The following is a 24635-nucleotide window of genomic DNA, read 5'->3' as shown; positions in this document are numbered from 1 at the left end:
GTCTGATGAGGAAATGTGGTAATTTCCGAAATAGCTATTACTTCTACCATTTTTTCAAATTATTGTTGCTTTTCCACAATAAAAAATTTTCATTTAAAACGGCCTCGAGCTCAATATAAATTGTTGAATATAAAAAAAAAATAATAAATATTTTTTAAACAAAGAAAAGTAGCCAAAACTTGCTAAAAGGTATTTACCATATTTACATTATCTGTTATCTGCCTCTTTTTATTGCGTTTGTGGAATGGAATTTGCAGCCCTTCTCTAAAGATAGTAAAAAACTAAAATTTTTTTGGTCCCATTTTTTTACAAAACTCAAAAAACTTTTATAAACTTCAATTATTCTACTCCTATTTTTTTCAATAAACATATTTCCTCTTACTATTTTTTTTCAGCTGAACCCATAGAAAATGGTGCGCATTGAGGATAACGGTGAGCCAGGCTGCAAAACTTCGGCTGAAGTTAATCAACGATTTCGAAATTTCGAAGATCCGACCTCATATTGGCAATGCGGCTTGCAAGGAGAGCCAGCCAAAGCTGTGCGCTGCGAACCGAACAAACTTTACTCTGACGAGGAACAGAAATGTATATTCTGGAAAAATTGGCATTGGATGGACCCAAAAGAACCACCCAGTCGACCTAGCAAAACCAAAACTAAATAAAAGGGTTAAAGAAAACCAATTAATTTAAATTCGAGTAAACTATAATATGTAACTGTATAATAGAATTAAAAATCTAGAGAATATTCGTGACATTTATAAATTTACATATATGTATGTAAATCTAATGATTGCAAAACTAAACTAATGTTAATGTTTTAAAAATTTGAAAAGTTAAGTTTGAAAATTTAAATGCCCCTCCCAGCAAGAGTTAAGTTATCTCACTTATCCTCGGTAGCCCATGGGAGATCACTCGGCGTCTTACAACGTTTCTGAGGTGCGCAGAAATGGCTTGAGAATAAATCACTCCTTGAGAATAAATCATATTTAATATTTCAGAGTCTTAAAACCCTATTCCCACACCAATGAAAAAATTCATCTCTCGACTATTGTCATATCTACTGCGCCTAAAACTAGGCTATAGAAACTTAACTTTACGCGCTTCATATTTTTAGGCGCAGTAGTTGTCACCATTGGAACGCTTAAAAGAAATTTGCGGCATAGTATTTAGCACAGTAGCGTAAAGTTCTGTCATTGGCGTAGGAATAGGGCTGAATAGTGCTGAGTATTGTCATTGGCTTGGGAATACGGCTGTTAGTAGCAACAAAACATTTGGCGTGCAGTTAGACTACCTTTGTTTGGTTGGTATTACTCGCCTAAGATTTATAAAGAGGCGCTCGGAGCAGAATATTTTTTGAAGTGAAACTACTTAACTACTTAGACTTTAAGATCAGGGTAAAGATGAGCAGTTTTTAAATCTAAAATCTAAAAAATTTTTAAAGCAAAACTTATAAAAATTTTTGTCTTAATAGCTCCAACTAATCGTAAAAATACTGAAATTTTCAAGAAATGCATTTTGAATTTTGAAAAATTTTTACTTGAAAATCTAAATAAAGTTATGTTAAACAATTTTTATTTCTGATTGATTTTGGAACGGATTTCCGTCATCCCTTGTCAGGTTTTGTTTGTAGACAATCCAAATATAAATTTGCAAAATCCGGATTATGCAACGATTAGTAAATGGTTCAAGGGAATTTCCCATCTGCAGCGGGGAACGGGCACACTCATTTTAATTTTTTCTTTGTTGGGCGATCAGGATATATACGTATCACAGGAGGCAATCTTCCACGTAGTCAGTTATGGGCTAAGAAAACTTTGATTCCGGTACTCATTGCCATAGTTATGTATGTATGTACGTACGTATATATGTCGTTGCTCTGGGCGTTTGAGTAAAAAAAATTGCCTACCGCCACAAGCATTTCCAATCCATTTGAAATTACTCCATTATACACACCCTCACACTCACACAGTTGGCATCCTATTTTGGGCTCTGCTACGAATTCCCTTTCAGTTTACTCGACATCTGACGCCGCTGAGGCTCAACTAGTTGTCATTGATAGTTTGCTTTTTGTGGTAATGTTGAACATAAATGCGCCTCGACGCACAAACAATGGCAACAATTGGCAGTGAGCGATGAGCTTTCTCTGCTACCAGCAGACGCCACGCAGCGTTACAACTGACCTTTTCTTGGGGACTATAGTTCGCCGCGATATGACCAGCAGTGTTGCCAGAACTTTTTGGGCCGACCGGCTAGATTGGCAAAAAAAAAGCGGCTAAAATGTTTTAGTGAAATTTCACATAGACTCTGGCAAAAAACGGCTAAAATGTTTTAGTGAAAATCCACATGCTTTATTTAAATAAATCGCAAGAAACGAAAGACTAGTTAACACCATTAATTTATATCGAGTGTATATTCCTCATCATCAAATGAATCACTATTGTATATATCACCTGAATTCATTAATTTTAAGAGATCGTCATCTACAGTAAAATTATGGCAGCATTTTTCTTCACGTTTTAAACCGTATCTTATATATAAAATAGCGTTTAACGTTTTAACGCACATTGGATTTCTTTGCTTAGTTTTTATTATATTCATTGAACTAAATATTCGCTCTACTTCTGCATTACTTATAGGCAAAACAAGAAAACTAAAAACTAGGTTGCAAAGGTCAACAAAAGGGTTTTCTCCTAGGGCATTTCGAAATTGATAAACTTCGGCCCAAAATTTTACAGTTGAGTCTAAATTACTCCAGGTATGTAACGTTAACCGTTGCCATTGCATCTCTATGGATGTTATTTCGTCGGCATTATATTTGTGTTTTTGTTGCTGTAGTTGAACAAATACTTTTGGTTTAATTACTCTTAATGCATTTCCAACCGAAAAAAGTCAATTTTTTTTAGTGTGGCAATATTTGTAGGGAGGCGTTGGCGTAATTCCTTTATTAAAGTGATAATAAAATAGCGACCATTTTCTCGAATTATTTTCTCGGCTTCGTGGTCAAAAGCGTTTGTGCTTACTTTTGTTTTTAAATACTCTTCAAAACTGTGATAAAACTGAGGAAATGGAGCAAGGTATGGTTCCAACGGGGAGCATATAGGATCAAATGTGTCCGCGCTAATAACCACTAGGGAGCATAGATGCGAAAGTAAAACATTGAGTTCATTAAAAATCTTCATTGGGTCTGCATTATTGCTTTCGAACAACTTGTTAACTCTTTGCACCTGAAAATTAGGCAAATAGTAAAATCGGCTAAAAACGGCTAACTTTTTTTTTTACAAACCGGCTAACAAATTGGCTGCCGGCTAGATCGAATTTTCTCCAGCTAGTTGCTATCAAAACCGGCTAAATCTAGCCGGAAAACGGCTAAAATGGCAACACTGATGACCAGCGTGTGATGGCTGACGAGAATCGCCAATAGCTTAACTACCAGTACCCTTTTTGAGTGGAGTTTTGGCTTTACTCGATATTTAGTTGCAAAGTGGCTTAAGAGGCTCACCTGCTTTTGTATTGCAATTATTGCTTCGATGCCGCGGATGCTTTGCTGGCCAGTTGACATGTTTTTGCTGGCAGCTTTTGAAAACCACTCTTATTGTGTTTGCCTTCAATGTTCCATGTCCTAAGAGTCCTAAGAGCCGTTTGCCTTTGTGCAAATGTCAAGTATTTATTGCAAATGAACACGCGCCCATTTAAGTGCATCGACGGCACTTTCAGTTCTCCACTTTCACATTATTCCTGCTTTGCATTTTAATATACATATGTACGTCGCCGCTGTTGAAAGGGCTCTTGAATGGGCTCAGAAAGCTTTTCGCTTATGTAAGAGTGTCGTGGGCAAATCCTTATATGAAAGTCTTTTCAATTTAGAACTGTGGTGGGCATAGAGAGTTTTTACACAGTTCATGTCTATCAAGAATCTGTGGGAAACTTAAAAAACTCTGCTCGCGAGATGGGCGATGCTCATCACCCATTTAGAATGACAAAAAAAAAGCATTCGTTTGTGAGAACCATATGTTATTCAGTAAATGCTATGAACCCGGAAATGCCAGAAACAAGTGTGACTCTCCAAAGTCCATTACAGACGCCATGGAAAAGATCGCGAATTCGGTGTAGGGTTTGTGGCGGCATCGTACTTGGCAATTTTATTTCCAGAAATGACAAATAAAGCATATGTAGGCCACGGCGAAACACCGGATAACGCACTAAGGCGTATCGGCCTCACCATCCATGTTGTGATATACATACGAAGTAAGGACCAAACATTTACTCGGAGCCCTAGATGCAAAAAATGTGCAAAGAAATACAAAGACAGCCCAATATCACAGAGCTTATATTCGCCAGCCGACTCTCGCTACTTTTCCCTGGGAGCACTCTTCAACAAACCAATATGCAAACTCACTCCCTACATATTAAGAAGTAACTGGATTTTCTGTAATAAAAAGAGGGACCGAAATGTGTGAAGCTAAGATCACGGATTCTGCTGAGAGGTACTGTAATCAGTAAAGAAGATGAACTCAAGACCCCAGTGACTATGACGAGGTACATATAGCAATTTCGCGTTTGAAAAATAATAAAGCTGCTCGAACTGACTTACATATATTGCTAAACCTAACCTGGCCTAGAAAACATAAAGTGGAATAAATAAATGCGAAAGGCATATTGAGCCCTAATCACCAAAACGACGGTAATGTGGATTTTTTCAAAAATTTTATTTGATGACATACACATGGCATACCCCATAGTACATGGCATATGAGTAACATTTTTCCAGCCCATAAATCGTACCCCGTGTGCCTGGTGCATCGGAAACATCGATGTTTCCAATTCGATGCATTGAATAAATGTCGATGTATAGATTAATGTGACATAATTCGATGCATCGATGTATCGAAATCCAGAACTAGCAAGAGATATACCAGAGCATAAGTCCGATTCTGATACTTGTGACCACATAATAGACGATGTTGGTCTTTGGAGTGATCAACATAAACAAGCCCACCGAAGATTGTCTAATTGAGCTCCGGTGCCACGTAATCTAGTTCACCGAAATTGGAAAACAAATAAGACTGAAGAAAGTCTTTACGATGAGCAATCAATATAAGTATTTGGGAAGAGCGGTAAGTCGGTTTAATGAAATATAGGCCAATATACATTGTAGCGTACAAATACTTGACAATAGTAGCCAGTTCTGTACTTTTTGAAAGGCTCTTTTCATAGGCTTCCTTTGTTTTGATGCAACAGCCGATTAGATTACAGGCTAAACCAGTTGAAAGTGTTTAATTCTTTCAATTTTCAAACCAAAAATATCGAGATATTTAAAGATATCATTAAAAAGAATAATTGCCCATTTTCATTTCCCTATTCACCACTCTTTTATTTATCCAGCAGCTTGAGTTTGGATTTGTGCCCATGTGCGCCGCCCTTAGGTCTAAGATGTTATGGCTTATCTTGGTTTTTTAACCAAACAAATGCGTACATACCGAAAAAGAGAATGAAAATCATACATACCATCGTAAGTTTAACAGCTTAAAGTGAATGTGACACACGCCAGACTGGACCAACGGAAGTCACTTGGACAGTTGACTGCTTGACTGGATGACTTCAGCTGGTGCTGCAATTTGGAATTTAAAACGCATTGCTGCCGGGGATATTGGCAGCGTTGCAGTGTTTTTGGGTTTTTGGTACTGCGTTTTTCAGCAGCGACCAATAGATACAACGTATGTATCTGAATGCACATTAGGGTGGTCCAAAAATGCATACGAAGAAGTAAAGTCTGTTATGCTCTCATCCCCTAGGATTGTTCTGTACCGAAAAATATACCTATTTTTTATTTTGATCTCAAAAAATATTTACAGGTCGCTCAAAGCGCCCAAAATTTTCCATGTATTTTATATGGGGAAAAAACAACTTTTCGTAGAAATGGCAAAGAATTCTTAAAAATTAGTATTTTCTATCAGAAAACTCCGTTTATCTGCATGAGATTCTCAATAATAATACCCACTTGTCTATTTCACCATTTTTTCATCGCAACTGTAGTTTATAGGTCCGCCACAAACCCACAAAAACCCCAAAAAATGCAGTCGGGGGCCAATAAAAAATCGTTAGTATTAAAAAATGATAAAATAAACAATCGGGTATTATTATTGAAAGTCTCCTGAAGTTAAAAAGAGTTTTGCGATCGAAAAATATTTCTTTTCAAGAATTTTATACCATTTCTACAAAAATTTTTTTTTCCCATACAAAAATACATGGAAAACTTTGAGCACTTTGAGCGACCTCTATATATTTTTGATTGCAAAATAAAAAAAAACAGGGGTATACTTTTTTCGATATGGAATAATCCTAAGGGGTGAGGGCATTACAATTCCCACTTTACTGTTTGTGGACCACCCTAATGTACATACATATGTACATATGCATGTACAACCACCTTTGGGCACAGCTTTGCGCACTCACGCACATTTGTACGGCTAAATGAAATTGCCGTGCACTGCACCATACAGGCATGTGGGATGCAGCATCCCGGATCCCGAATGCTTCACTAGTTGAACTGAACTATTCTTGAGAGAGTGTAGCGCGAGAACTTTGTTAGTTGCACTCGGTTGTCACTTACACGAAATTTTAGCTGGTTAACGTTGTTGGTTCACTGGTTGATTGGATGTCGGGGGAGTGCATTTTTTCTTGTAGTATAACATTTGCCGATAGTGGTGGAATGCAATCGTAGCAAACGTGGGTTGTTTGTTTTAGCTATTGTGGCGCTAACGCAGTTACGAGAAAATGAATGCAATACTACACCGTCGTCGTCGTTTTTGCTGCAGTTGTTTCTTTCTGCTGACGTTGGCTAACTTGATTACTTGCACACAGCGAGTATGACACTGGTGATGTTGTAAGTATATATGTATGTATGTTGGCAAGTTTTATCTTTCCATTTTCTTTCATCTGGCTATTCTAAAATTGGCGCAAATTTTCTTCTCCAATTTCGTAGCTTTACCCGAGTTGCCCGAAGGCGATTGCTCCCTGTTGTTGGCCAGCTGCTAGGATATCATCGCAGTAGACATGCAATTGATTTCAAAGTCGATTCAAAAATATACAATTTCACATAAAAAAAAAACACATTAAGCCGTACCCAGAATTACAGCGGACGACGGTATCGCGGTTGGCAGTAAGTGGGTAGAGCTTTATTTTCACTTAATTCAAAGTAAAAAAAAAACTGTCAATAGGAATCTACACAGCGAGCTAGGTACATGGTAATTTCGCCACCGGTAGTTCATATACTTGTACGCATGTACATACATATATTGTTCTTGTGAAATTGTCATTCGGAAATTTGTATGGTAGTTGGTTACTTGTTTCCCAACAATGGGGTCTGCACCCCAACTTTTTACTACTTTCAATGAATTTACCGACGACGACCGCTCTTTTACATATATTTATGCAAGTTTTATGCACAGTATGTAATAAATAAATAAATAAACATTTGTTTATAATTGTTATGTTCATAAATTGCATTTTATTTAAATTAAATTAACAAAGAACTCACACATTTTCCACCCACTTCAAAAAAGGGGAGTTTATCAATTCTTTGGAGTATTTTTTGATCTTTTATGTATGCCACCGCATAACTTGGTGAAACAAAATTTTATAAAAGAATTTTAATACAAATAAATAAATTAATTCCATGAAATTTTTACACTTTATGTTTATTTTCCTCGATTTATGGTTACTGGTTTTCGATAGAGATGGTGATTTTTCACGATTGCCTTAATTATAATACCGAAAAAATTTACTGGCCTTGTATTTTTCTTATGTAGCTCATTTGTTAAGCACATATCAGTTGTAAACTTTTTTAGGCTGTAAAGTGTAAAAAACAACAGTAACAGGCCTATTCTTGTTACCGGTAAATAAAGTTACTCGTAATTTTTAAATCCTTTTCACATTCTGTACACTGGTAAATTTTGTTACCATCTCATAGGCAGGAAAAAAATATTGCCCTGTGAAGTATGCAACACCAGAATTTACAAGGTGGCGCAAAAGTAACCTTGCGATGTTTTTTGGCTGTAATTTAAAAAAAAATGAAAAACTTTGATTCTTCTTGTGGATTATTTTTATTTGGTCTTTTAATTTTTTTTACATCAAGTCGAGAATATGATGTCATGTAAATGGCCGCCGCCACAGTTGATTGCCATTTGAGCCCTTTTTATGGCATTTTCCATCACTTTGGCCAAAACTTCCGGCGATAGGTCCTCACATTCTTGACGGATATTGTCTTTAAGAGCTGCAAGAGAAGAAAAAAGGTCCGATGACTCCTCCAGCGAAAACAGCACACCATACAGTGACTTTGAGCGGGTGTAATGGCTCTTCGTGGGTTACACGCGGATTTTCAGTGCCCCAGAAGCGTAAATTTTGCTTATTTACATACCCGCTAAGATGGAAATGGGCGTCATCACTCATGATTATTTTTGATGAAAATCATCTTCCTCTTGGTGGTGATTAAGGATGGCTTGAGCGTATGTTAGACGCGATTGGCGGTCAGCAGCTAACAGCTGATGCACCGTCTGGACTTTGTACGGAAACATCTTCAAATCTTGTACCAAAATTCGCTGTAAAGACCGTGGACTGATACCCATTTGCGTGGCACGTCGACTGGTCGATGTCGACGGCGCTTCCATGACATCCTCGGCTACAGCAGCAATATTCTCTGCAGAACGGCTACTCCGGGGTCTGCCACGCCTGGCAGCATCTCGTGTTGTGCCAGTCTCTTCGAGGCGAGCGGCTAAACGTCGCAGTGTTTCACCAGTAGGCGTTGGACGGCCAGGAAATCTGCGACGAAATTCACGTTGTGCCAAAGTCACCGACCGATTATTGGTCGAATAAATAGTCAGCAATATTCCGCGTTCTGGAGCNCAAGCAGAATAGGCCTAGTGTAGGTGATTATGCGTTGCATACTTTTAGGACAATGTATCCACTCGCAGTTAAGAGCTCTCAAGAAAAACGAAAAATTCATATAAATTACGCACAAGAAATGGAAAAGAAATTCTCTTTTATAAAAATTTTTTAAATCAATTTACAACTCTCCAGAAAACCATGCTTGCATCACGGCATATCAAACAGATAGTAGCACCCCAAAACCTACCCCTTGTATGCGCTAATCTGTCTGATTGGAGAGTGTCCTTTTCGAAGCCGGTTACTTTTTTTAATGTAGAACTTGGCGTGGTATATGGACCTTTTTTGTAGAGAATCGAAGTAAGCTAAGAAAAATTTTTTTTAGCACTTTAACTATGATGGGCTTGGGCGATCCTAAGATATTGACCAAAAATTGTAACCTTTCGCACAACAATTTATAAGGCGAACTTAGCACAGCGCGTAGGCAACTGGCTGAGTCAACTGGGGTCGTCGATTCAAGTCCCGCTGAAGAAGTCTAATGAGGAAATGTGGTGATTTCCGAAATAGCTATCACGTCTACCATTTTTTCAAATTCTTGTTGCTTTTCCACAATAGGTTTTCATTAAAAACGGCCTCAAGCTCAAACAAAATTCTTGAATATAATTGTTATAAGGTCATAAATAACAAAAAAAACAGATAATTTTTAAAAATAAATAAATAAACATAAGTGTGTTTCTCGTATTTATCAATAGATTCCCTGAGGAAGACGCGAATATGCGTCGAAACAAGTAGGAGGTAAATAAATGTTTATTTTATTTGTAATAAAAGACCGAAAAGCTCCATGCATAACATTCAACTTTTAGCTTAGTCGAGGAGAAAAAATTATAACATATGTACATGCAGTGGCGCACCCAGGAATATATTTTGGGAAGGGTTTATGCTTCTGAAAATTCGCTTCAGATAATATGCTCTTTAAGGTACATTTATGCAAGTTTTTTCATAAATTGCACTTTATTTACATACTAGTAATTTTTAGCAAAAAAAAACCGACTTCAACTCCCATATAAAAAAAAAATATATATATATATATCTCATGATCCCCTGATCGGATCTTAACCAGATTAGTATGGGAGAATTATCGAAATCGGTTGACGTGGTCCAAAGTTATGCGGTAACATACATAAAAAAAAAAAAAAATATTCCGACGAACTGATAACCTCCTCCTTTTTTGGAAGTCGGTTAAAAATTTGCAAAGAACTCAAACATTTGTAACCGACTTCGAAAAAGGAAGAGGTTTTCAATTCGTCGGAATATTTTTTTCTTTTTAATGTATGCTACCGCATAACTTTGAACCATGTGAACCGATTTCAAGGGTCGTCCCGTAATTTGAAAATTACTTGTTTAATATAAAGTTCTATAAACACAAGATGCGCTCAACTTTCAAAAGTAATGAAAAAATTTAAAAAATAGTTTTAATGCTCATTTTCCTCGATTTCTGGTTTCTGGTTTTCGATTGATATGGTGATTTTTCATGATTGCCTAATTTTTTTAATATTTCGAATAGTTACCGGAAAAATTAAATGAACTTTCATTTTTATTATGTAGGTAATTTTGGTGGAACGAATTCGAATTTGGTAAATTAAATCTTCGAATCCTTGTTAAGTACATATCAGTGGTAAACTCTTTTAGGCTGTAAGGTGTAAAAACAAAAGTAAGTGAGTATGCATTGCATATTTTTAGAACAATGGTTTCATTCGCAGTTAAACTTTTAAGAGCTCTCAAGAAAAACGAAAAAATCTTATAAAATGACGCAGAAGAAATGGAATAGAAATTTTCTTCTATCAAAATTTCTTAAATCAGTTTGCATCTNAAGTGAGTATGCATTGCATATTTTTAGGACAATGGTTTCATTCGCAGTTAAACTTTTAAGATCTCTCAAGAAAAACGAAAAACTCTTATAAAATGACGCAAAAAGAATGGAATAGAAATTTTCTTCTATCAAAATTTCTTAAATCAGTTTGCATCTCTCAAGAAAAAAATGTTCGTATGTTTATTTCTTCAAGAAAATTTACTGCAAAAGCAAAGTGCTTTTTAATAAAAAATATTTCTTGTTATTTTTCTTGAGAGCTGGCTTTAGCATACAGTTTGCATTTCAGGTTATTAGAGTTAGGGGGGGTTTGAACCCCTAAACCCACCCCTTGTGTGCTCTAATGTGTACATGTATATTTAGTTTTTGTACGGCTTTAGTAGCACTTTATATGAGCTACTCTTCCGCGCAAAAATCTGAAATGTGCTAGTTTTCCACGGTAATTTGAGATGTGCTACTCTTCGTTGNGTTAGGGGGGGTTTGAACCCCTAAACCCACCCCTTGTGTGCTCTAATGTGTACATGTATATTTAGTTTTTGTACGGCTTTAGTAGCACTTTATATGAGCTACTCTTCCGCGCAAAAATCTGAAATGTGCTAGTTTTCCACGGTAATTTGAGATGTGCTACTCTTCGTTGGGAGCGACGATATGCTCAGTTAACCCTATATGAGCATATGCTCACAATTTCAATAAAATATCTGTAAAGTTTTCAAATTTTTAATACACATAAAATTTCGATATTTTCCAAATATCTATTACTCATATCAAATTTTACGTCCGGTAATGGTATAACAATGGGAATGGCCACACTCTATTCGTAATATCAATTTAAAAATTTATGAAAAAAATCGGAGGCGCAAAGGCTAAATGGCGCCCGAATAGGGCAGGAATGCCCCATATACATACATAAATCTATATTTATTTCCATCGCAGTGAAACGCTTCGAGCTCCCATATACGAATGAATAACTTTCGCTGTGGTCGTTCTCGCTTTACATACAAACAACACGCTGATGATACGACTATACAACATTGTGGTTGTCGTGGAACAGCTGTAAGAAAATTTTTGAAAAATAGAACAAGGTTTGAAAAAAAAAAAATAATAATTTAAGACTGTTGGGTGTTGGGTTTTAATTACGTTATTTCATTACACGACGCAGCTTTGAAGTGGCTATTGAATGCGCAGAGTGGCAGCGGGAACACCAGCTCAATGTACGCTCTGGCGTAACCACAAGCAGCGTAAGTGGCAAATGGAAAGTGGCAAGTGGCAATCAGTTTGGTGAGCAAAGCAAATAACTGAAGGGCGCGATATGGATGGAATGTGCGTTTGGTGGAAGCTATGTGGAGGCAGCAAGAAGTGGCAATTTAGCAAATCATTGTGGCGAAAACGAACGTGCAAAGTGGCCACTTAAATCCGGCTGTGAAAGTTTGTCGTTGCCGTTGTCGCCACTGTTATTTGAATTATAATTTTTTTTCAACTCTACATTTTCCGCTTGACGTCATTGTAAATGGCATTTTTAATTAATACCTTAAACAATAATTAGGAATTTTTAATGTTTTCCGCACGTTTTTAATGCATTCAATTCATTTCAGCGTAAATCGTGTTTGCATAAAATTTTAAGCCTGCATTTTTTGGGCGTAAAAGTGGCAAATATTTTAACGTACCAAAAAGCTTAAGTGTTTAAGGGGGCGTAGAAGTTAGTTTGCAAATGTGGCAACAAAGTCGGATGTGTATTTCAGTTAAGCATTCCCTTAATTAAAGTTGAATTAAGCCTGTAGTCTATAAATTATGCCTATTGATACCCATATTATAATAACTTATTTAACTTATTACGCAAATAATTTGAAAATTACTTTTCATACAGGTGACAACCCTCTTTAAACACTCCATGAGTATTCTCAGTATTATAAAAAAAATTTTTGGTACTATTTCGTTTGACATGCATTTTTTAATATATTTTATAACTTGTGCATTTTTAAATTGAATTTTACTTTTCAAACAGGTAGCAACACTTTTCAAAATATTTTCAAACTACAAAATTTTTAAACCGCTTTCGTCTGACATCCATAGTGTCATATATATTTCAATTATCTTTAATTCATGTTGCATTTAATTTTTTTTTAAACATTTGGCAACCCTCTTATATGCCATTAAGAAATAACGTCTTTTCAAACCCATTTCGATTGATGGCCATAATATAATAATTCACTGAACTTAATAAATAAATTAAATTTAATATTTTAACAGGTGGCAACCCTTTTCAAACCCTTATAAGATATTTTAAATGTTCAAACAAAATATTCGTTAACACTTTTTTGTTTTAATATTTGATATAACTTGCGTATAATTTTATTAAAATCCACTTTTCAAACAGGTGGCAACCCTCTTCACAATGTTTTCAAATTACAATTTTCTTAAACTTCTTTCGTCTGACATTCACATTGTGATAGCATATTGCAATTACCTAAATCACTTAATTTCAATTAATAGAGCACTGAATTTCATTATTTAAATTCAGTTTATATGGGAGGTGCCATGCCCCCTTCCCAAATAAAGCACATTTCCCTCCATGTGTATGGTATTGGTTTTAAAAATCTCCACCACATATACTTCCAGAGATATCATATTTGTATAGGAGTTGCTGTCCTATATTTTAAGTTGGGCTAAATGACGCCGGTGTGAAAAATTTTATGATGATACGTTAAGTAGTTAATGCATGAAAGCATAACAAACAAACAAACTCACTTTCGTATTTATGTATAATACCCGTATTAATAAGGATAAAACGAAAAAAAAACTAAAGGAGGCAAAGAGAACGCTTTCATTTCCCATTTATGTAGCATGCAGATGTGCTCGAAATAGTAGGGGAAAAATTACTAAAGTCAATTAGACCTCTTATCCATTTGCAACCTCCACTTTATTATTCCAAAATTTAATGATCTATAAACTGCATACCCAAAATTTTTATTTAAAACTAAAAAAAATCAGTTTTTTTTTTAACATTTAAAACTTTTCAACTAGGTTTAAACATTTGTTAACTGTAACAGGAAAAGGAGCGTCGATGTTCTTAAAAATTTATAGTTCCTCTGCACTTTGCAATACAAAATTTAATATAAACAAATAAAAGTTCAAAAGTTCAACTTTCATAAAAAAAATTAATCAAATCGCATGAAAATACGATCTGCAAAGATTTTTGAAACATTATTTAACATTTTACGTTACTGTGCGGAGGTTCACCGGTAGAATCCGCAAAGAAGTTTTACATTTTATTTTATTTTTAAAATTTTACAAACATTTAAGCACTTCTTATTTGATCTTCTGTTTTCGAAATGGCACACTCCGCCAAGGATTGAAAATATTAACGTTGACACTTGCATATAAATATGCGCTCTAACATCAACAATGGCAACGATTACATCTTCAATTTAAGTAGCACAATATAATAATCCGCAGACGTATAAATTTGGTAGGGCATTTGAAAATTTTCTCGCCTCCTTAAAAGCGAAATAATGTCCTACTTAACCCCTTAACTTTTCTGTAGTAGCTACTTAGCACTTTCCTAATGTATATATATAATAATATATACACACATACCTATATACACACATCTATATATATTTACTTAGAACATTTTGTATGTATACCTACATTTGAGCATAAAAGCNTTGTAGTAGCTACTTATCACTTTCCTATATATACATATATATAATATTTTATACAGCGCAACTCATACACACATACCTATATACACACACGCATACATATTTACTTAGAACATTTTGTATGTATACCTACATTTGAGCATAAAAGCCTCTCCAGTGTTACCATAATCGCCGACCAGGCGACATAATTGGCAACGCTGTTAAATAAATTCTTCTTCTCAACAACACATCCCGGCGAATGGCACTCGAGAAAGCATTTGCAGCTGCAACTTTGTCGACTCGACGAACTCAAATGCTGTGGTAACAAAAAAAAAACAAGGTACTTGCAATTTTTCTGTTGCTGCTCTTGAAGTCACCTCGTTAAAGGTAATTGCCGCTGAGCTGAGTCGTCTGNCCTCTCCAGTGTTACCATAATCGCCGACCAGGCGACATAATTGGCAACGCTGTTAAATAAATTCTTCTTCTCAACAACACATCCCGGCGACTGGCACTCGAGAAAGCATTTGCAGCTGCAACTTTGTCGACTCGACGAACTCAAATGCTGTGGTAACAAAAAAAAACAAGGTACTTGCATTTTTTTCTGTTGCTGCTTTTGCACTCTTGAAGTCACCTCGTTAAAGGTAATTGCCGCTGAGCTGAGTCGTCTGTACTTTTCCAGGTGCAGGACACATGATCTTCCTGTCAGCTTTGGCCTTTCTTGGTTTTCCTTTTATTTCGCGCTACTTGTTTAGCACTTCCTTTGCTATTTTGTTCATGTGCTGGCGCTGCGTCGTTGCTCCGTATTAGGGTGATTGGCCGGGTTTCATTAAGCCGCTTTTCACAAATTTTATTTTATTTTTGGAAGTCTATAAACATTTTTTTTTTTAAATCTTAATTTTTTAAATACCGAGCAAAGCGGATTTTCGCTATTGAAAAAACCGGGTTTTCCATCTCATTTATTAATATACATATGTATGTATGTATGTAGGCATATAAAAAAGTTTACAGTTTATTTGGTTGAAAATGGAACTAAAAAAGTGGATTAACCTTACACCTATGAATGGGCAGTGTCATTTTTGGTTTTGGAAAAAAATCAGAATAGTTGAACACCCTATCCTTGGATAGATGCTTAGGCAACACTGTCATTCTGCCAAGTTTTATAGGATTTCTTTAAAGGCGTTATTTTTCTTGAGTATCATTAACAGTTCCCTTTGCCTTCTTTCTGTAATTCTAAGCATTTATTATTATTTTTTTTTTTTGTAAGAAACAACTATTGCACCTAACATTATGTGTAATATGTACGTATATATGTATGTAGTACATACATATACCAAATCGTACATATGCTGAAGTTCGTCGTAAACAGTAATTTATGTTGATTGGAATTTAAGTTGCGCGTGAAAATCTGAATAGAAAGAACTTTCATAAGGAAACGTTTAGAAAATTATCTTATTAACGTAAGTATATAAATGCTTCTAAGCAAGGAATATATGTATTTATGTACTGGTATGTACCACACATACATATATACATATTGCTTCTAGGGACTGGGTTAAGTTAGATAAGCTGGTTAGCCACAGCTAATCACTGAGTACTGGGAGCAATGTGAAGGATCGCCTACCCTATTTTGGCGGCGGCTTCCAGATTGAAGAAATATTCTGCTCCGAGGAGACTAATCCGCAGTCCTCGAAAGGACAGGACACTCGCTGAGGGTATATTCCACTGTCTCCTCTTTCGTTCTACATACATCTATAGATCCTATCATAGGTCAGAGCCAGTTTAAAGGCGTCTTCAATATTGAGATATAGGAGAAACTTCGTTTGCTTGACGTCATGCTCTCTACGCATACTTAATCCTGGATACTTTGCAGCATTCTGTTTTGGTCCACACCATCTGTATCATGGGCGAGCGTAAGCTGTCCGTTTAATCGTGTGGAGAGAAATCAGCACTTCTCCTACCATGTCTTCTCTGTGACAACAGTGTGCGTGTACACTTACACCTATACCAGTATGCAGCACATCTAAAGCTGCCCTGCACTCCGCCACATTTCTTGAAGAAGTGCTGAGCCATGTAAGTGCCTCTTTGCAGCCTGATTATCGATATAGAGATTCATCCGCTTCTTTGTTGGAATGCTGCTTTGAAGCTCGACCGCCCTCTTTAAGCCAAGCAGTTTTGGACGATATACTCTTTGCCGAAATTTCCCATATAAAGTGCTATCTTGAGGGTTGTCCTAAGTGCTCCTATCATGCCGTTCAATGATTCAGGTACAGCTCAGCATCTTTTTGCATGCATAGAAGCCACTGATACCCTCTTCGTCCTCCAAGACGTTGGAATGTAGATCAGCCTTAAAATATGTTACATAGCAAACCCTTGGTTTCCTGACCCACCTCCTAGAACATCGCAGGAAAAACCGTAGAACCCATTTCAGTGTGGATGGTGTTGCACAAGTTTCTTTGCAAAGCTAATGCCTCCTACGATGGATGTTGCAGCTTTAAGTTAACCACCAAAATCCTTGAGCGAAGGGAACTAAACTTGTAATAGTCTTTCGAGAGATTGCTTGCCACATTGAGTCCACTCGCCGTCGTCCCTTTGGACCTTCCTTGGCGTTGCTGTCTAGCTGAAGCTCTCGATTCCGACTCATTTTATCTATAATTGTTTAATATTATGTATTTTTGGTCAGTAAAAATCCTTTGCGTCTCGCTGTAAAAACGGCAGTAAGTCGAAACAAATCCTGCCCGCCGAGATTGATGATAACGTCTGGCGCAGCCCACAAACTCCTACAGACCCAGCAGGATTGTAGATCTTTCCACCTGTCGTTAGCAATATTTTGCCAATGCTGAGAGATGCGATGCTTTATGTTCATACATAGCTCAAATTTTGAAAATTTTCTTCTGTCATTGCGATATCCAGAGCCGACCAATTTATGGCTAGCGTTCCGGCCATTTTGCTGCCGTAAATGCTACTTCCGGCACCCAAAGGAGGGAAGAAAGCCTTTCTACATTGTTTTTTTTTATTGTTAAGCGTGATACTTACGTTGTGAAGTGCCTTAATCGGGGCCTGAATATCCAAGAAGATAGCAATGCACTATTTCAATCGCCTATGGGAGGTCAGTTGCAAATATCTATTCATTCCATTGGCATTCCTAAAAGATATTAGCTGAGGGTAAATAGGTTTAGCAACGCATACAGAACAGCTCACATCATAAATGCCTAGAGTTTCAATTCTATAGGATTCTCCAAGGTTGCAGATCCCACAGAAGGTTGTTGACGTGAGACTTCCATAAAAGTCGACTATCTAAGATTACACCTAAATACTTCGCTTTGAAAGAAATTTGCATAGGGACTCCTTTAAGGATAGGAGGAACTAGGCCACGGGATCTTCTCCTTCTAGTCAAGAGAGAGTTTTGGTTCGGTTAGCGGACAGCCCATTCGCACTTCAACAAGTTGCAGTCAAACACATAGAATGACCTATAATGAGGCAGGACATATCATCTGCTTAGGCTAGGGCGTTGATATCAAAGCCGTTAAGTTTAACAATCATGGAATCAGTTACCAAGCGCGCTGAGTGCTGCCTGAATCCTTAAGAATCTCTCCGCGAGCGTTGACCTGATGGCATATACTGCTTCAGGGTCTTAGTAATAGGCTTGGCGTTTTTGTTTTTTTTTTATTAAATAGGCAGTATATAATCCAGATCGTGAGATATGTAACTGTGACAAGATTCGCAAGCATGATATATTAAATCCCACCAATTTTGGAAACAATGACCATGTCCTTCTTCTCTCCGTGAAGGTCGCATCACCATCGATAAATTTTTGGTACGTGAAAGTCAATTCAGACATTACTTTCATAGACCTGTAGACCAGGATATGTCTGAAATAAATTCCTTTAAAATGTTTGTGGAGCTTAATTCGTGACCTAGCTTCCGTGAGATTTTCTTGGAAATTATATATTGAATTAACTTTCATGGCAGATTCTTTTCAGATCAGCGTAGAAATTAAATCTGAAATAAATTCTACAAGTCCATGGAAATTAAATCGCTGGAAGGCGTGACGGCTGCCCCACCACGGGGGGTTTGGTATTTTTTAAGAACTTCCGCAAGCCCAGCTGTTTGACTCTTGATATAAATACCATTGCAGTATTCCTTGAATCAAGCGCTTTTCGTAGAACAAATTAATTTCTTTTACTCTATTTTTGCCGAGATAGCATTCCCAGTCTATCTTAGTAAATGATTTGTTATTTTCCATTGCTTCTGATATGCCAAGATAATCAACCTCTTGACTTGAAATAAATTAGCCAATTATGATTCAAATATGTATGCGGCTGACGTCCATTCATATCCGATTATAAAAAAAGCTAATTCTTGCTGGCTCCTTCTATTGCTTCCATTAATTAGTCTCTTATCTGCCACTCAGCGCTCCTCACATAGCAATTATTTAGCCAAGTACTCATATTTGTTTGAATAGATAAGCGTCTGTATTAGAGGAAACTAATTAATTGGCAAGCAAATCAATTCAGCTGGAATTTATGCGCACAGATATACGCATTTTTTATCTACGCATATATACCATACATACAAATATTAATAAAATTGAAGTGTTTTTCAGCATAAATACTATGTATTATCTAACTCTTTCATTTAAATCAATTTCCATAGTTTGCATAAATCAGTAAATCAATAATTAATTTCAAGCACTTGAAATCGCAGGAGCAACAATAACAAGTAATGGGCGATTTTAGTGGTAATCAATAAGGAAAAAGTACAATAATTGAAATTCGGGAAATGTTGCGTTTATTTTATTGACTCGCGGCACTAAAAACCCATCTCCGCTCCGTTTCCGTGCGCAGTGGAACTGCCATTGGGTATTACTTGGTTAATATCCGCAGAGTTGCTCCGCTTGACGTAATTTTCTTAGTATACTGCTAGCCATATGAAAAATGACGACCAGTTTTATATTTTCTCATGTACTTATATCCACACGGCTTTCAACCTAAAGTGGTCCCCCCACCTTGCGAACTGCAGACAAATATATTTAGAAAAAATATATTTTTAGCGTCTTCGTTCACTTGCAGGTAGACTTTGAAACAATCTTGACCACTTCCCTATACTTCCCCTGTCTTCTATCAAGCGGTCAAGCGATTTGCTTATACTCGGCGTAAGTCCAGCGTACATCTGGGGAGTAGTCGCCACCTCTGGCAATAGTTTTGGCCTGCGAAGTGATACTTGTCTTACGTCACCAGATATGTTGTATATTTTGTTGAGTCCATCGCCTGTTCCGAAAGTTAATACCCGGTTCACGCAGATTATAACTTTTCTTTCTCTGAAGTCCCAGCGTGCTTTAAACATCTGGAAGACCTCGATTATTTCACTTCCACCATAATATTTGGGGTTAGTATTGGACAGTGTTGAAAAACCTTCGAAAAAACTTTGATACGAGTATGTGAGTTGAGTTTAGGTGAAAAGAAATGAAATAAAGTGAGTTTGGTGAGGTGAATTTAAATGAGTTAAGGTGAGTTAGGGTGAGTTGAGCTGAGGATAACATTAGTTGGGGTGAGTTGGGTTGAGGTGCATTAAGTTGACATGAAATGAGGTGAGTTGGGTGTGAGGGGAGTTGAGGTGAGTTCAGGTGAACTGGGGCAAGATTAGTTGAGGTGAGATGAGGGGATTTGAAGATAGCTGTGGTGAGTTAAAGTGAAATACGTTGAATAACATAACAAAATATATCATAACATAACATAAAATAACATAACATAACATATCTCAACACAATGTAATACAGCATAAAATAACATAATATATCTTAACACAACACAACATAACATAACATATAATAACATGAAATATACCATTATTCAGTTCCATCCTTTTCTTTGGTCTATTTTTATCACTTTCTCTATCTTCATGTATCATTTTTATCTTAATTCGTATGTTCAACTTTAATTTTATGATTTAATTTTTATCTTTATCTTTTTCGTTACCTTTATCCTGATCTTTATCTTTACTATTTTTTTCATCTACATATTCACCCCCACCTTTGTCATTATATTAAATATGCAATAAAATTTACCTTCCTATTTGTCTTTATCTTTAGGCTTCTTTACCTTTTTTTAATCTTTGCCTTTATTCTTCTTCTACATACTTAACTTTCCTTTTTTTGTATGAATCTAAATCTATAGAAATCTTTTTCCTCAACTGTTGCTTAGCAAGTTTATTTAACTCAGTGACAATATTCAAGCATACATTTAGGAGGCATTTCCGCATCATATAACTATATGTATAGTATTTGTATTAGTGTCAATTTTGAAATGAATTTTGCGCTGTATTTTAAACTAATTCTAAATTTGAGTAATTTTCTGCACTTCATCTTCAAAATACCTTTCTAATGATATACATATAATTTTGTATACCTTAGAAGTATAGATTAGCTGTAAAAGGAGTGTAAAGAAAACACGAATTTTTTTATAAACTATATGCATACTATGTATTATAAACAAAAAATATTTTTCATAGCACATATATTTACATTTATTCACACGTATTTCTTTTACTAAGTATACTTATACAGACAAGTAAGTTTCCGTATGTACTCGTATTTGCTTAATTTTATTTTAGAACAAACAAACTCATATCTGGTTGGTAAAAGTGTAGCATTGACGCAACTCACGCCATCTTGACCAATCGAAGCAACCCAAATATCCATCCTGCTTGACGAACGCTTTGCCATCGGGGCAATTCAATAGCACTGGTTCAGCGCCCTCACTTGTACAAAGATAGAATTTATTCGGATTACTAGAACAAGGCTGTGGTTGTTTGAGGTTCTCGCCGCTGCAAGCGCCCACTTCAACATCAGTAACACAATTCGGATCCATCAATGAGTTGGGTATGCAGCCGGTAACAGTTGCATTGCGCACGAAGAATGTATTATCTGGGCATGATTGCAAAATGGCCGTATTGTTATCCGGTAGACAGAAGTAAAATTTCGTACCATCCTCAGCGCCCCAGACTTCATCTGTATATTTGCAGGCCACAGATTCGTCTGCTTCCGAGTCATCAAGCGGCACTATGGCGGCAGTTGTAAGTGCCAAAAGGCACATCAAAATTGCAAAAGCAGCTGAAACGAAAAAAAATGCAAACAACAACCGTTTAGTTTTACTCTTAATAAGTATGTACATAAATATTTTTTTTTTGATAAATAGTTAAGAAAATAATGAAAGTATCGACCTCAGAATGTTTGGCCTGCACTTGCTGAGATACAGAACTTCGTAAAGAAGGTAGAAATTGCTAATGTTTCTTGGCCCCAGGCCAACCCGGAATCGGTTGTGAATAATCGTAACAAATAAGAAGAGAATTTTCACACGTATAACAAGCTGTAGCCAATTACGGCTTCCGTGGACGAATGATTACTCGTTTCGAATCGAAAGAAAAAAATGGCAGCTGCTATCTCTCCAATAAAAATTAAATTGGAAAAGCAGACTCGCTATACAATGTCTTAATCTTGTTATCAGTTTTCGAGTCCAGTTTCGTTCATTTTCCCCACAGAAGTGACAGACCTAGGTATCGTCCTAAGCGATGAAGTGATCTCGATATTCACAGACGGAACTATAATTGGCATTAAAATAGGATCTGCTGTCGAAAAATGTTTTTGAGATAGTGGACAGTAAAGCTACTTTCAAGATTCTGGAGTCGGCAATGCCAAATTCGTTATGCATTCAGAAAGATATGCACGGAGTTCGCTAAGCCGACTGTTGGGCTTCTAACTAAAACACCAACCAGGCTCGACGAGGAAGATATATATAGATGGATAACACAGTGCTGAACGAACGAATGCGTAAGTATAAAGTTTCCATCAGCTCCAGATTTTGAGGAAAACTGGGTAAAATTGTCAAAAAAAGGTCACTTATGGTCATTTGGAATTTTATTTTTTTTTGATAGCACAAATTTCCAGTATTTTTTTATTGTTCACTAAATAACTATCAATGACCATAAGACAAAGTGCAGGGATGGTATTTCGGACACTGTAGTCGAGAGTTCTGCCTTTAATCTAAGCCGAAACGGTAGGTTCTATCACCTTTTATTTCCTTGCTAGAGCATCTCAAATATTGGAAAAAGCGATTTTTTTTACACTTTCAGCTCGTTTTTGTCAAAACCTGGGCGTGAGAGAAGGTTTACACTTATGAATTCGTAATCAGAACAAAACAGTCTTTCTAAAACAGCTTTAATATTTGCCGCACCAAAATCAGTCTAGTTAAGCTTTTGGAGATAAAGTATGTATGTGCTCATACTTTCGACCACATTGAGCACAGATTTTTGATCGTCCCCTCTTAATGACGAGGAGAACAGGTGGTGTCCCCTTAACCAAGTCGCAAAAGCGACAAAGGTCTTTTGGCTTGATTCTTTACATGTTCAGATCTCTTTTTAGTGCAGTTTTCAGTGTCCTGTGAGGCTGTCTATGGCACCCTATACCCAGTTTCTATTTATGCAGGCTAATAAGAAGTTTATATCTCTTCGGGTTTCATTCCTTCCTTCTTCCAATTAATTTTTTGGCTTGGCAAAATAAATTCTCGTATTCTATTACATCCTTTCAGATCTCCTTCCTAACCGTGTTGTGACCCCACTGCAGGGAAGGGTTCGAGGCCTTTGGAAGTTGAGGCTGCTGCTTGCCTTGCTATTCTGTCCACTCCCTTAGCCAGCGATGGTATTTGGATGACCAATACACTCAAGGACTACAGATGATTTGATTTCAAAAGAAATAATTACCGTCTGACTTTCTCTGAAGATTGGAATTATCTTAATACGATACGATGCAAACCAACTAACTGCGACTTAGGGCGCCTATTGCAGTGCCTATATGGGGTTTTAGAGCCACCTGCATAGCGCTTGTCCATGCGTCCACAGCGTTTTTCGCTACGCTCTGATAAAGGAGTTTAATTAAGTCAACTATTTTTAAAAATGTTTCTTTCCACACACCAACACCTGAGTGAAAGATCGACCTATCTCGGAAGCCAGTTCGAAAACATCCCATATCAGAAAACTTTTCAAGAACACCCTATTTCAGAATTTGGCTGAAGAGCGCCCTATCTCAGAATTCGCTTCAGAAATGCCCTATCTCAGCACATTTTCAATGTATTCTCAGCTGAGATAGGACGTTTTTGAACCGAATTCCGAGATTGGGTGTTTTTCAATAAAATTCTCAAAGTACTGCGATTTCGAACTGGTAGCCGATATATGGTGATCTTCCACTCAGGTGTCGACATGATGTTGTAATAGTTTTACTATTTGGTTATTGTTACCAAATCTTGTGTTGAAAGAAATATACTTAGCTGACCCTTTTACTCAGTGTAGCTCAGCAGTACCCTCAGAAAAGAATCAGCTAAATATATTTCTCTCAACACAAGATTTGGTAACTGTAATCAAATCGTATAACTATAACCAAATTGCGAGTTGAGAGGAACATGTTTAGTTGTTGTAACTTAACCCTTTTCGCAGTGTAACTGTGCGTTCGTAGTGGCATCAGAAAGCTTTTTGTGACAACAAACACTCGAATTGGAGGAAGAGCCTTGGTCCAACACTTATAAAATGCATGCGTGAATTTTCAATTTATCTCATAAATAGTTGAAGTCCTCTTCACTTTTTTAAATTTATATACATATATGTATATATTTTTAAAGCTATACCATTTTAATGCAGAGAATTTAGGTTTACGCTTTTATTTTTATATTCTAAATATTTTTTATATTTTTCTGAGTCCTTCACACCTTTATTCATATTGACACACGGTTGGAAAATACAACACCAACTGTTCATTTCGTTTATTTTTATATCAGAGTTATAGCGATGCTTTATTCACGCCACTCAAGTCCGTAGTAAACAAAAATTCCGCTTTAACTGATTTCATTAATTTTCTGTTTTGCCATTTTATTACCTCTTTGACGCTTCCGAAATGATAATTCATTTTACTTATCGTTCGTTGCGATTTCTTCCAGCTTTTAATTTTACTGTGTTATCTGTGATATTTGGTTTTATTTTTTTATTTTTTTTTTTGTAGGAAACCAGAAGTCTTTTGCGTAAGGCTTACTCATATCGCATTCTTAGCAACGTTTAAGTATCTACATTAGTGTGGTCCGAAAACAGTAAAGTCAAAAAATATTTAGAGGTCGCTCAAAGCGCTCAAAGATTTCCATGTATTTTTATATGGGAAAAATAAAGTTTTTCATAGAAATAGTATAAAGTTCTTGAAAATCAATATTTTT

General features: G+C 36.4%; 2 protein-coding genes across 2 annotated transcripts; one reads left to right on the top strand and one right to left on the bottom strand.

The window, feature by feature from the left end:
- Window positions 1–410: 410 nt before the first annotated feature.
- On the top strand, window positions 411–662 carry LOC108372232 (uncharacterized). The gene has a single exon (XM_017627879.1). The coding sequence runs from the start codon at window positions 411–413 to the stop codon at window positions 660–662; it is 252 nt and encodes an 83-aa protein (XP_017483368.1).
- A 20251-nt stretch (window positions 663–20913) lies between these two features.
- LOC108372233 (uncharacterized) lies at window positions 20914–24272 on the bottom strand. The gene is made up of 2 exons (XM_017627880.1): window positions 24141–24272; window positions 20914–21496 (listed from the first exon to the last, which is right to left on the bottom strand). The coding sequence occupies exons 1-2, from the start codon at window positions 24187–24189 to the stop codon at window positions 21009–21011; spliced, it is 537 nt and encodes a 178-aa protein (XP_017483369.1). The 5' UTR covers window positions 24190–24272; the 3' UTR covers window positions 20914–21008.
- Window positions 24273–24635: the final 363 nt, after the last annotated feature.

The sequence above is a fragment of the Rhagoletis zephyria genome, unplaced genomic scaffold (genome assembly GCF_001687245.7).
Source record: "Rhagoletis zephyria isolate East Lansing unplaced genomic scaffold, Rhagoletis_zephyria_1.1 Rzeph_scaffold_05565, whole genome shotgun sequence".
Classification (NCBI taxonomy): Eukaryota; Metazoa; Arthropoda; class Insecta; order Diptera; family Tephritidae; genus Rhagoletis; species Rhagoletis zephyria.
This window is presented reverse-complemented; position numbering and strand designations above follow the sequence as displayed.

Coding starts and splice junctions, on each gene's coding strand:
- LOC108372232 (XM_017627879.1), top strand. CDS start 411: ATGGTGCGCATTGAGGATAACGGTGAGCCAGGCTGCAAAACTTCGGCT.
- LOC108372233 (XM_017627880.1), bottom strand. CDS start 24,189: ATGAACAGTTGGTGTTGTATTTTCCAACCGTGTGTCAATATGAATAAA. Junction 21,497..24,140: donor GTGTGTCAATATGAATAAAG/GTGTGAAGGACT, acceptor TTTTCGTTTCAG/CTGCTTTTGCAATTTTGATG.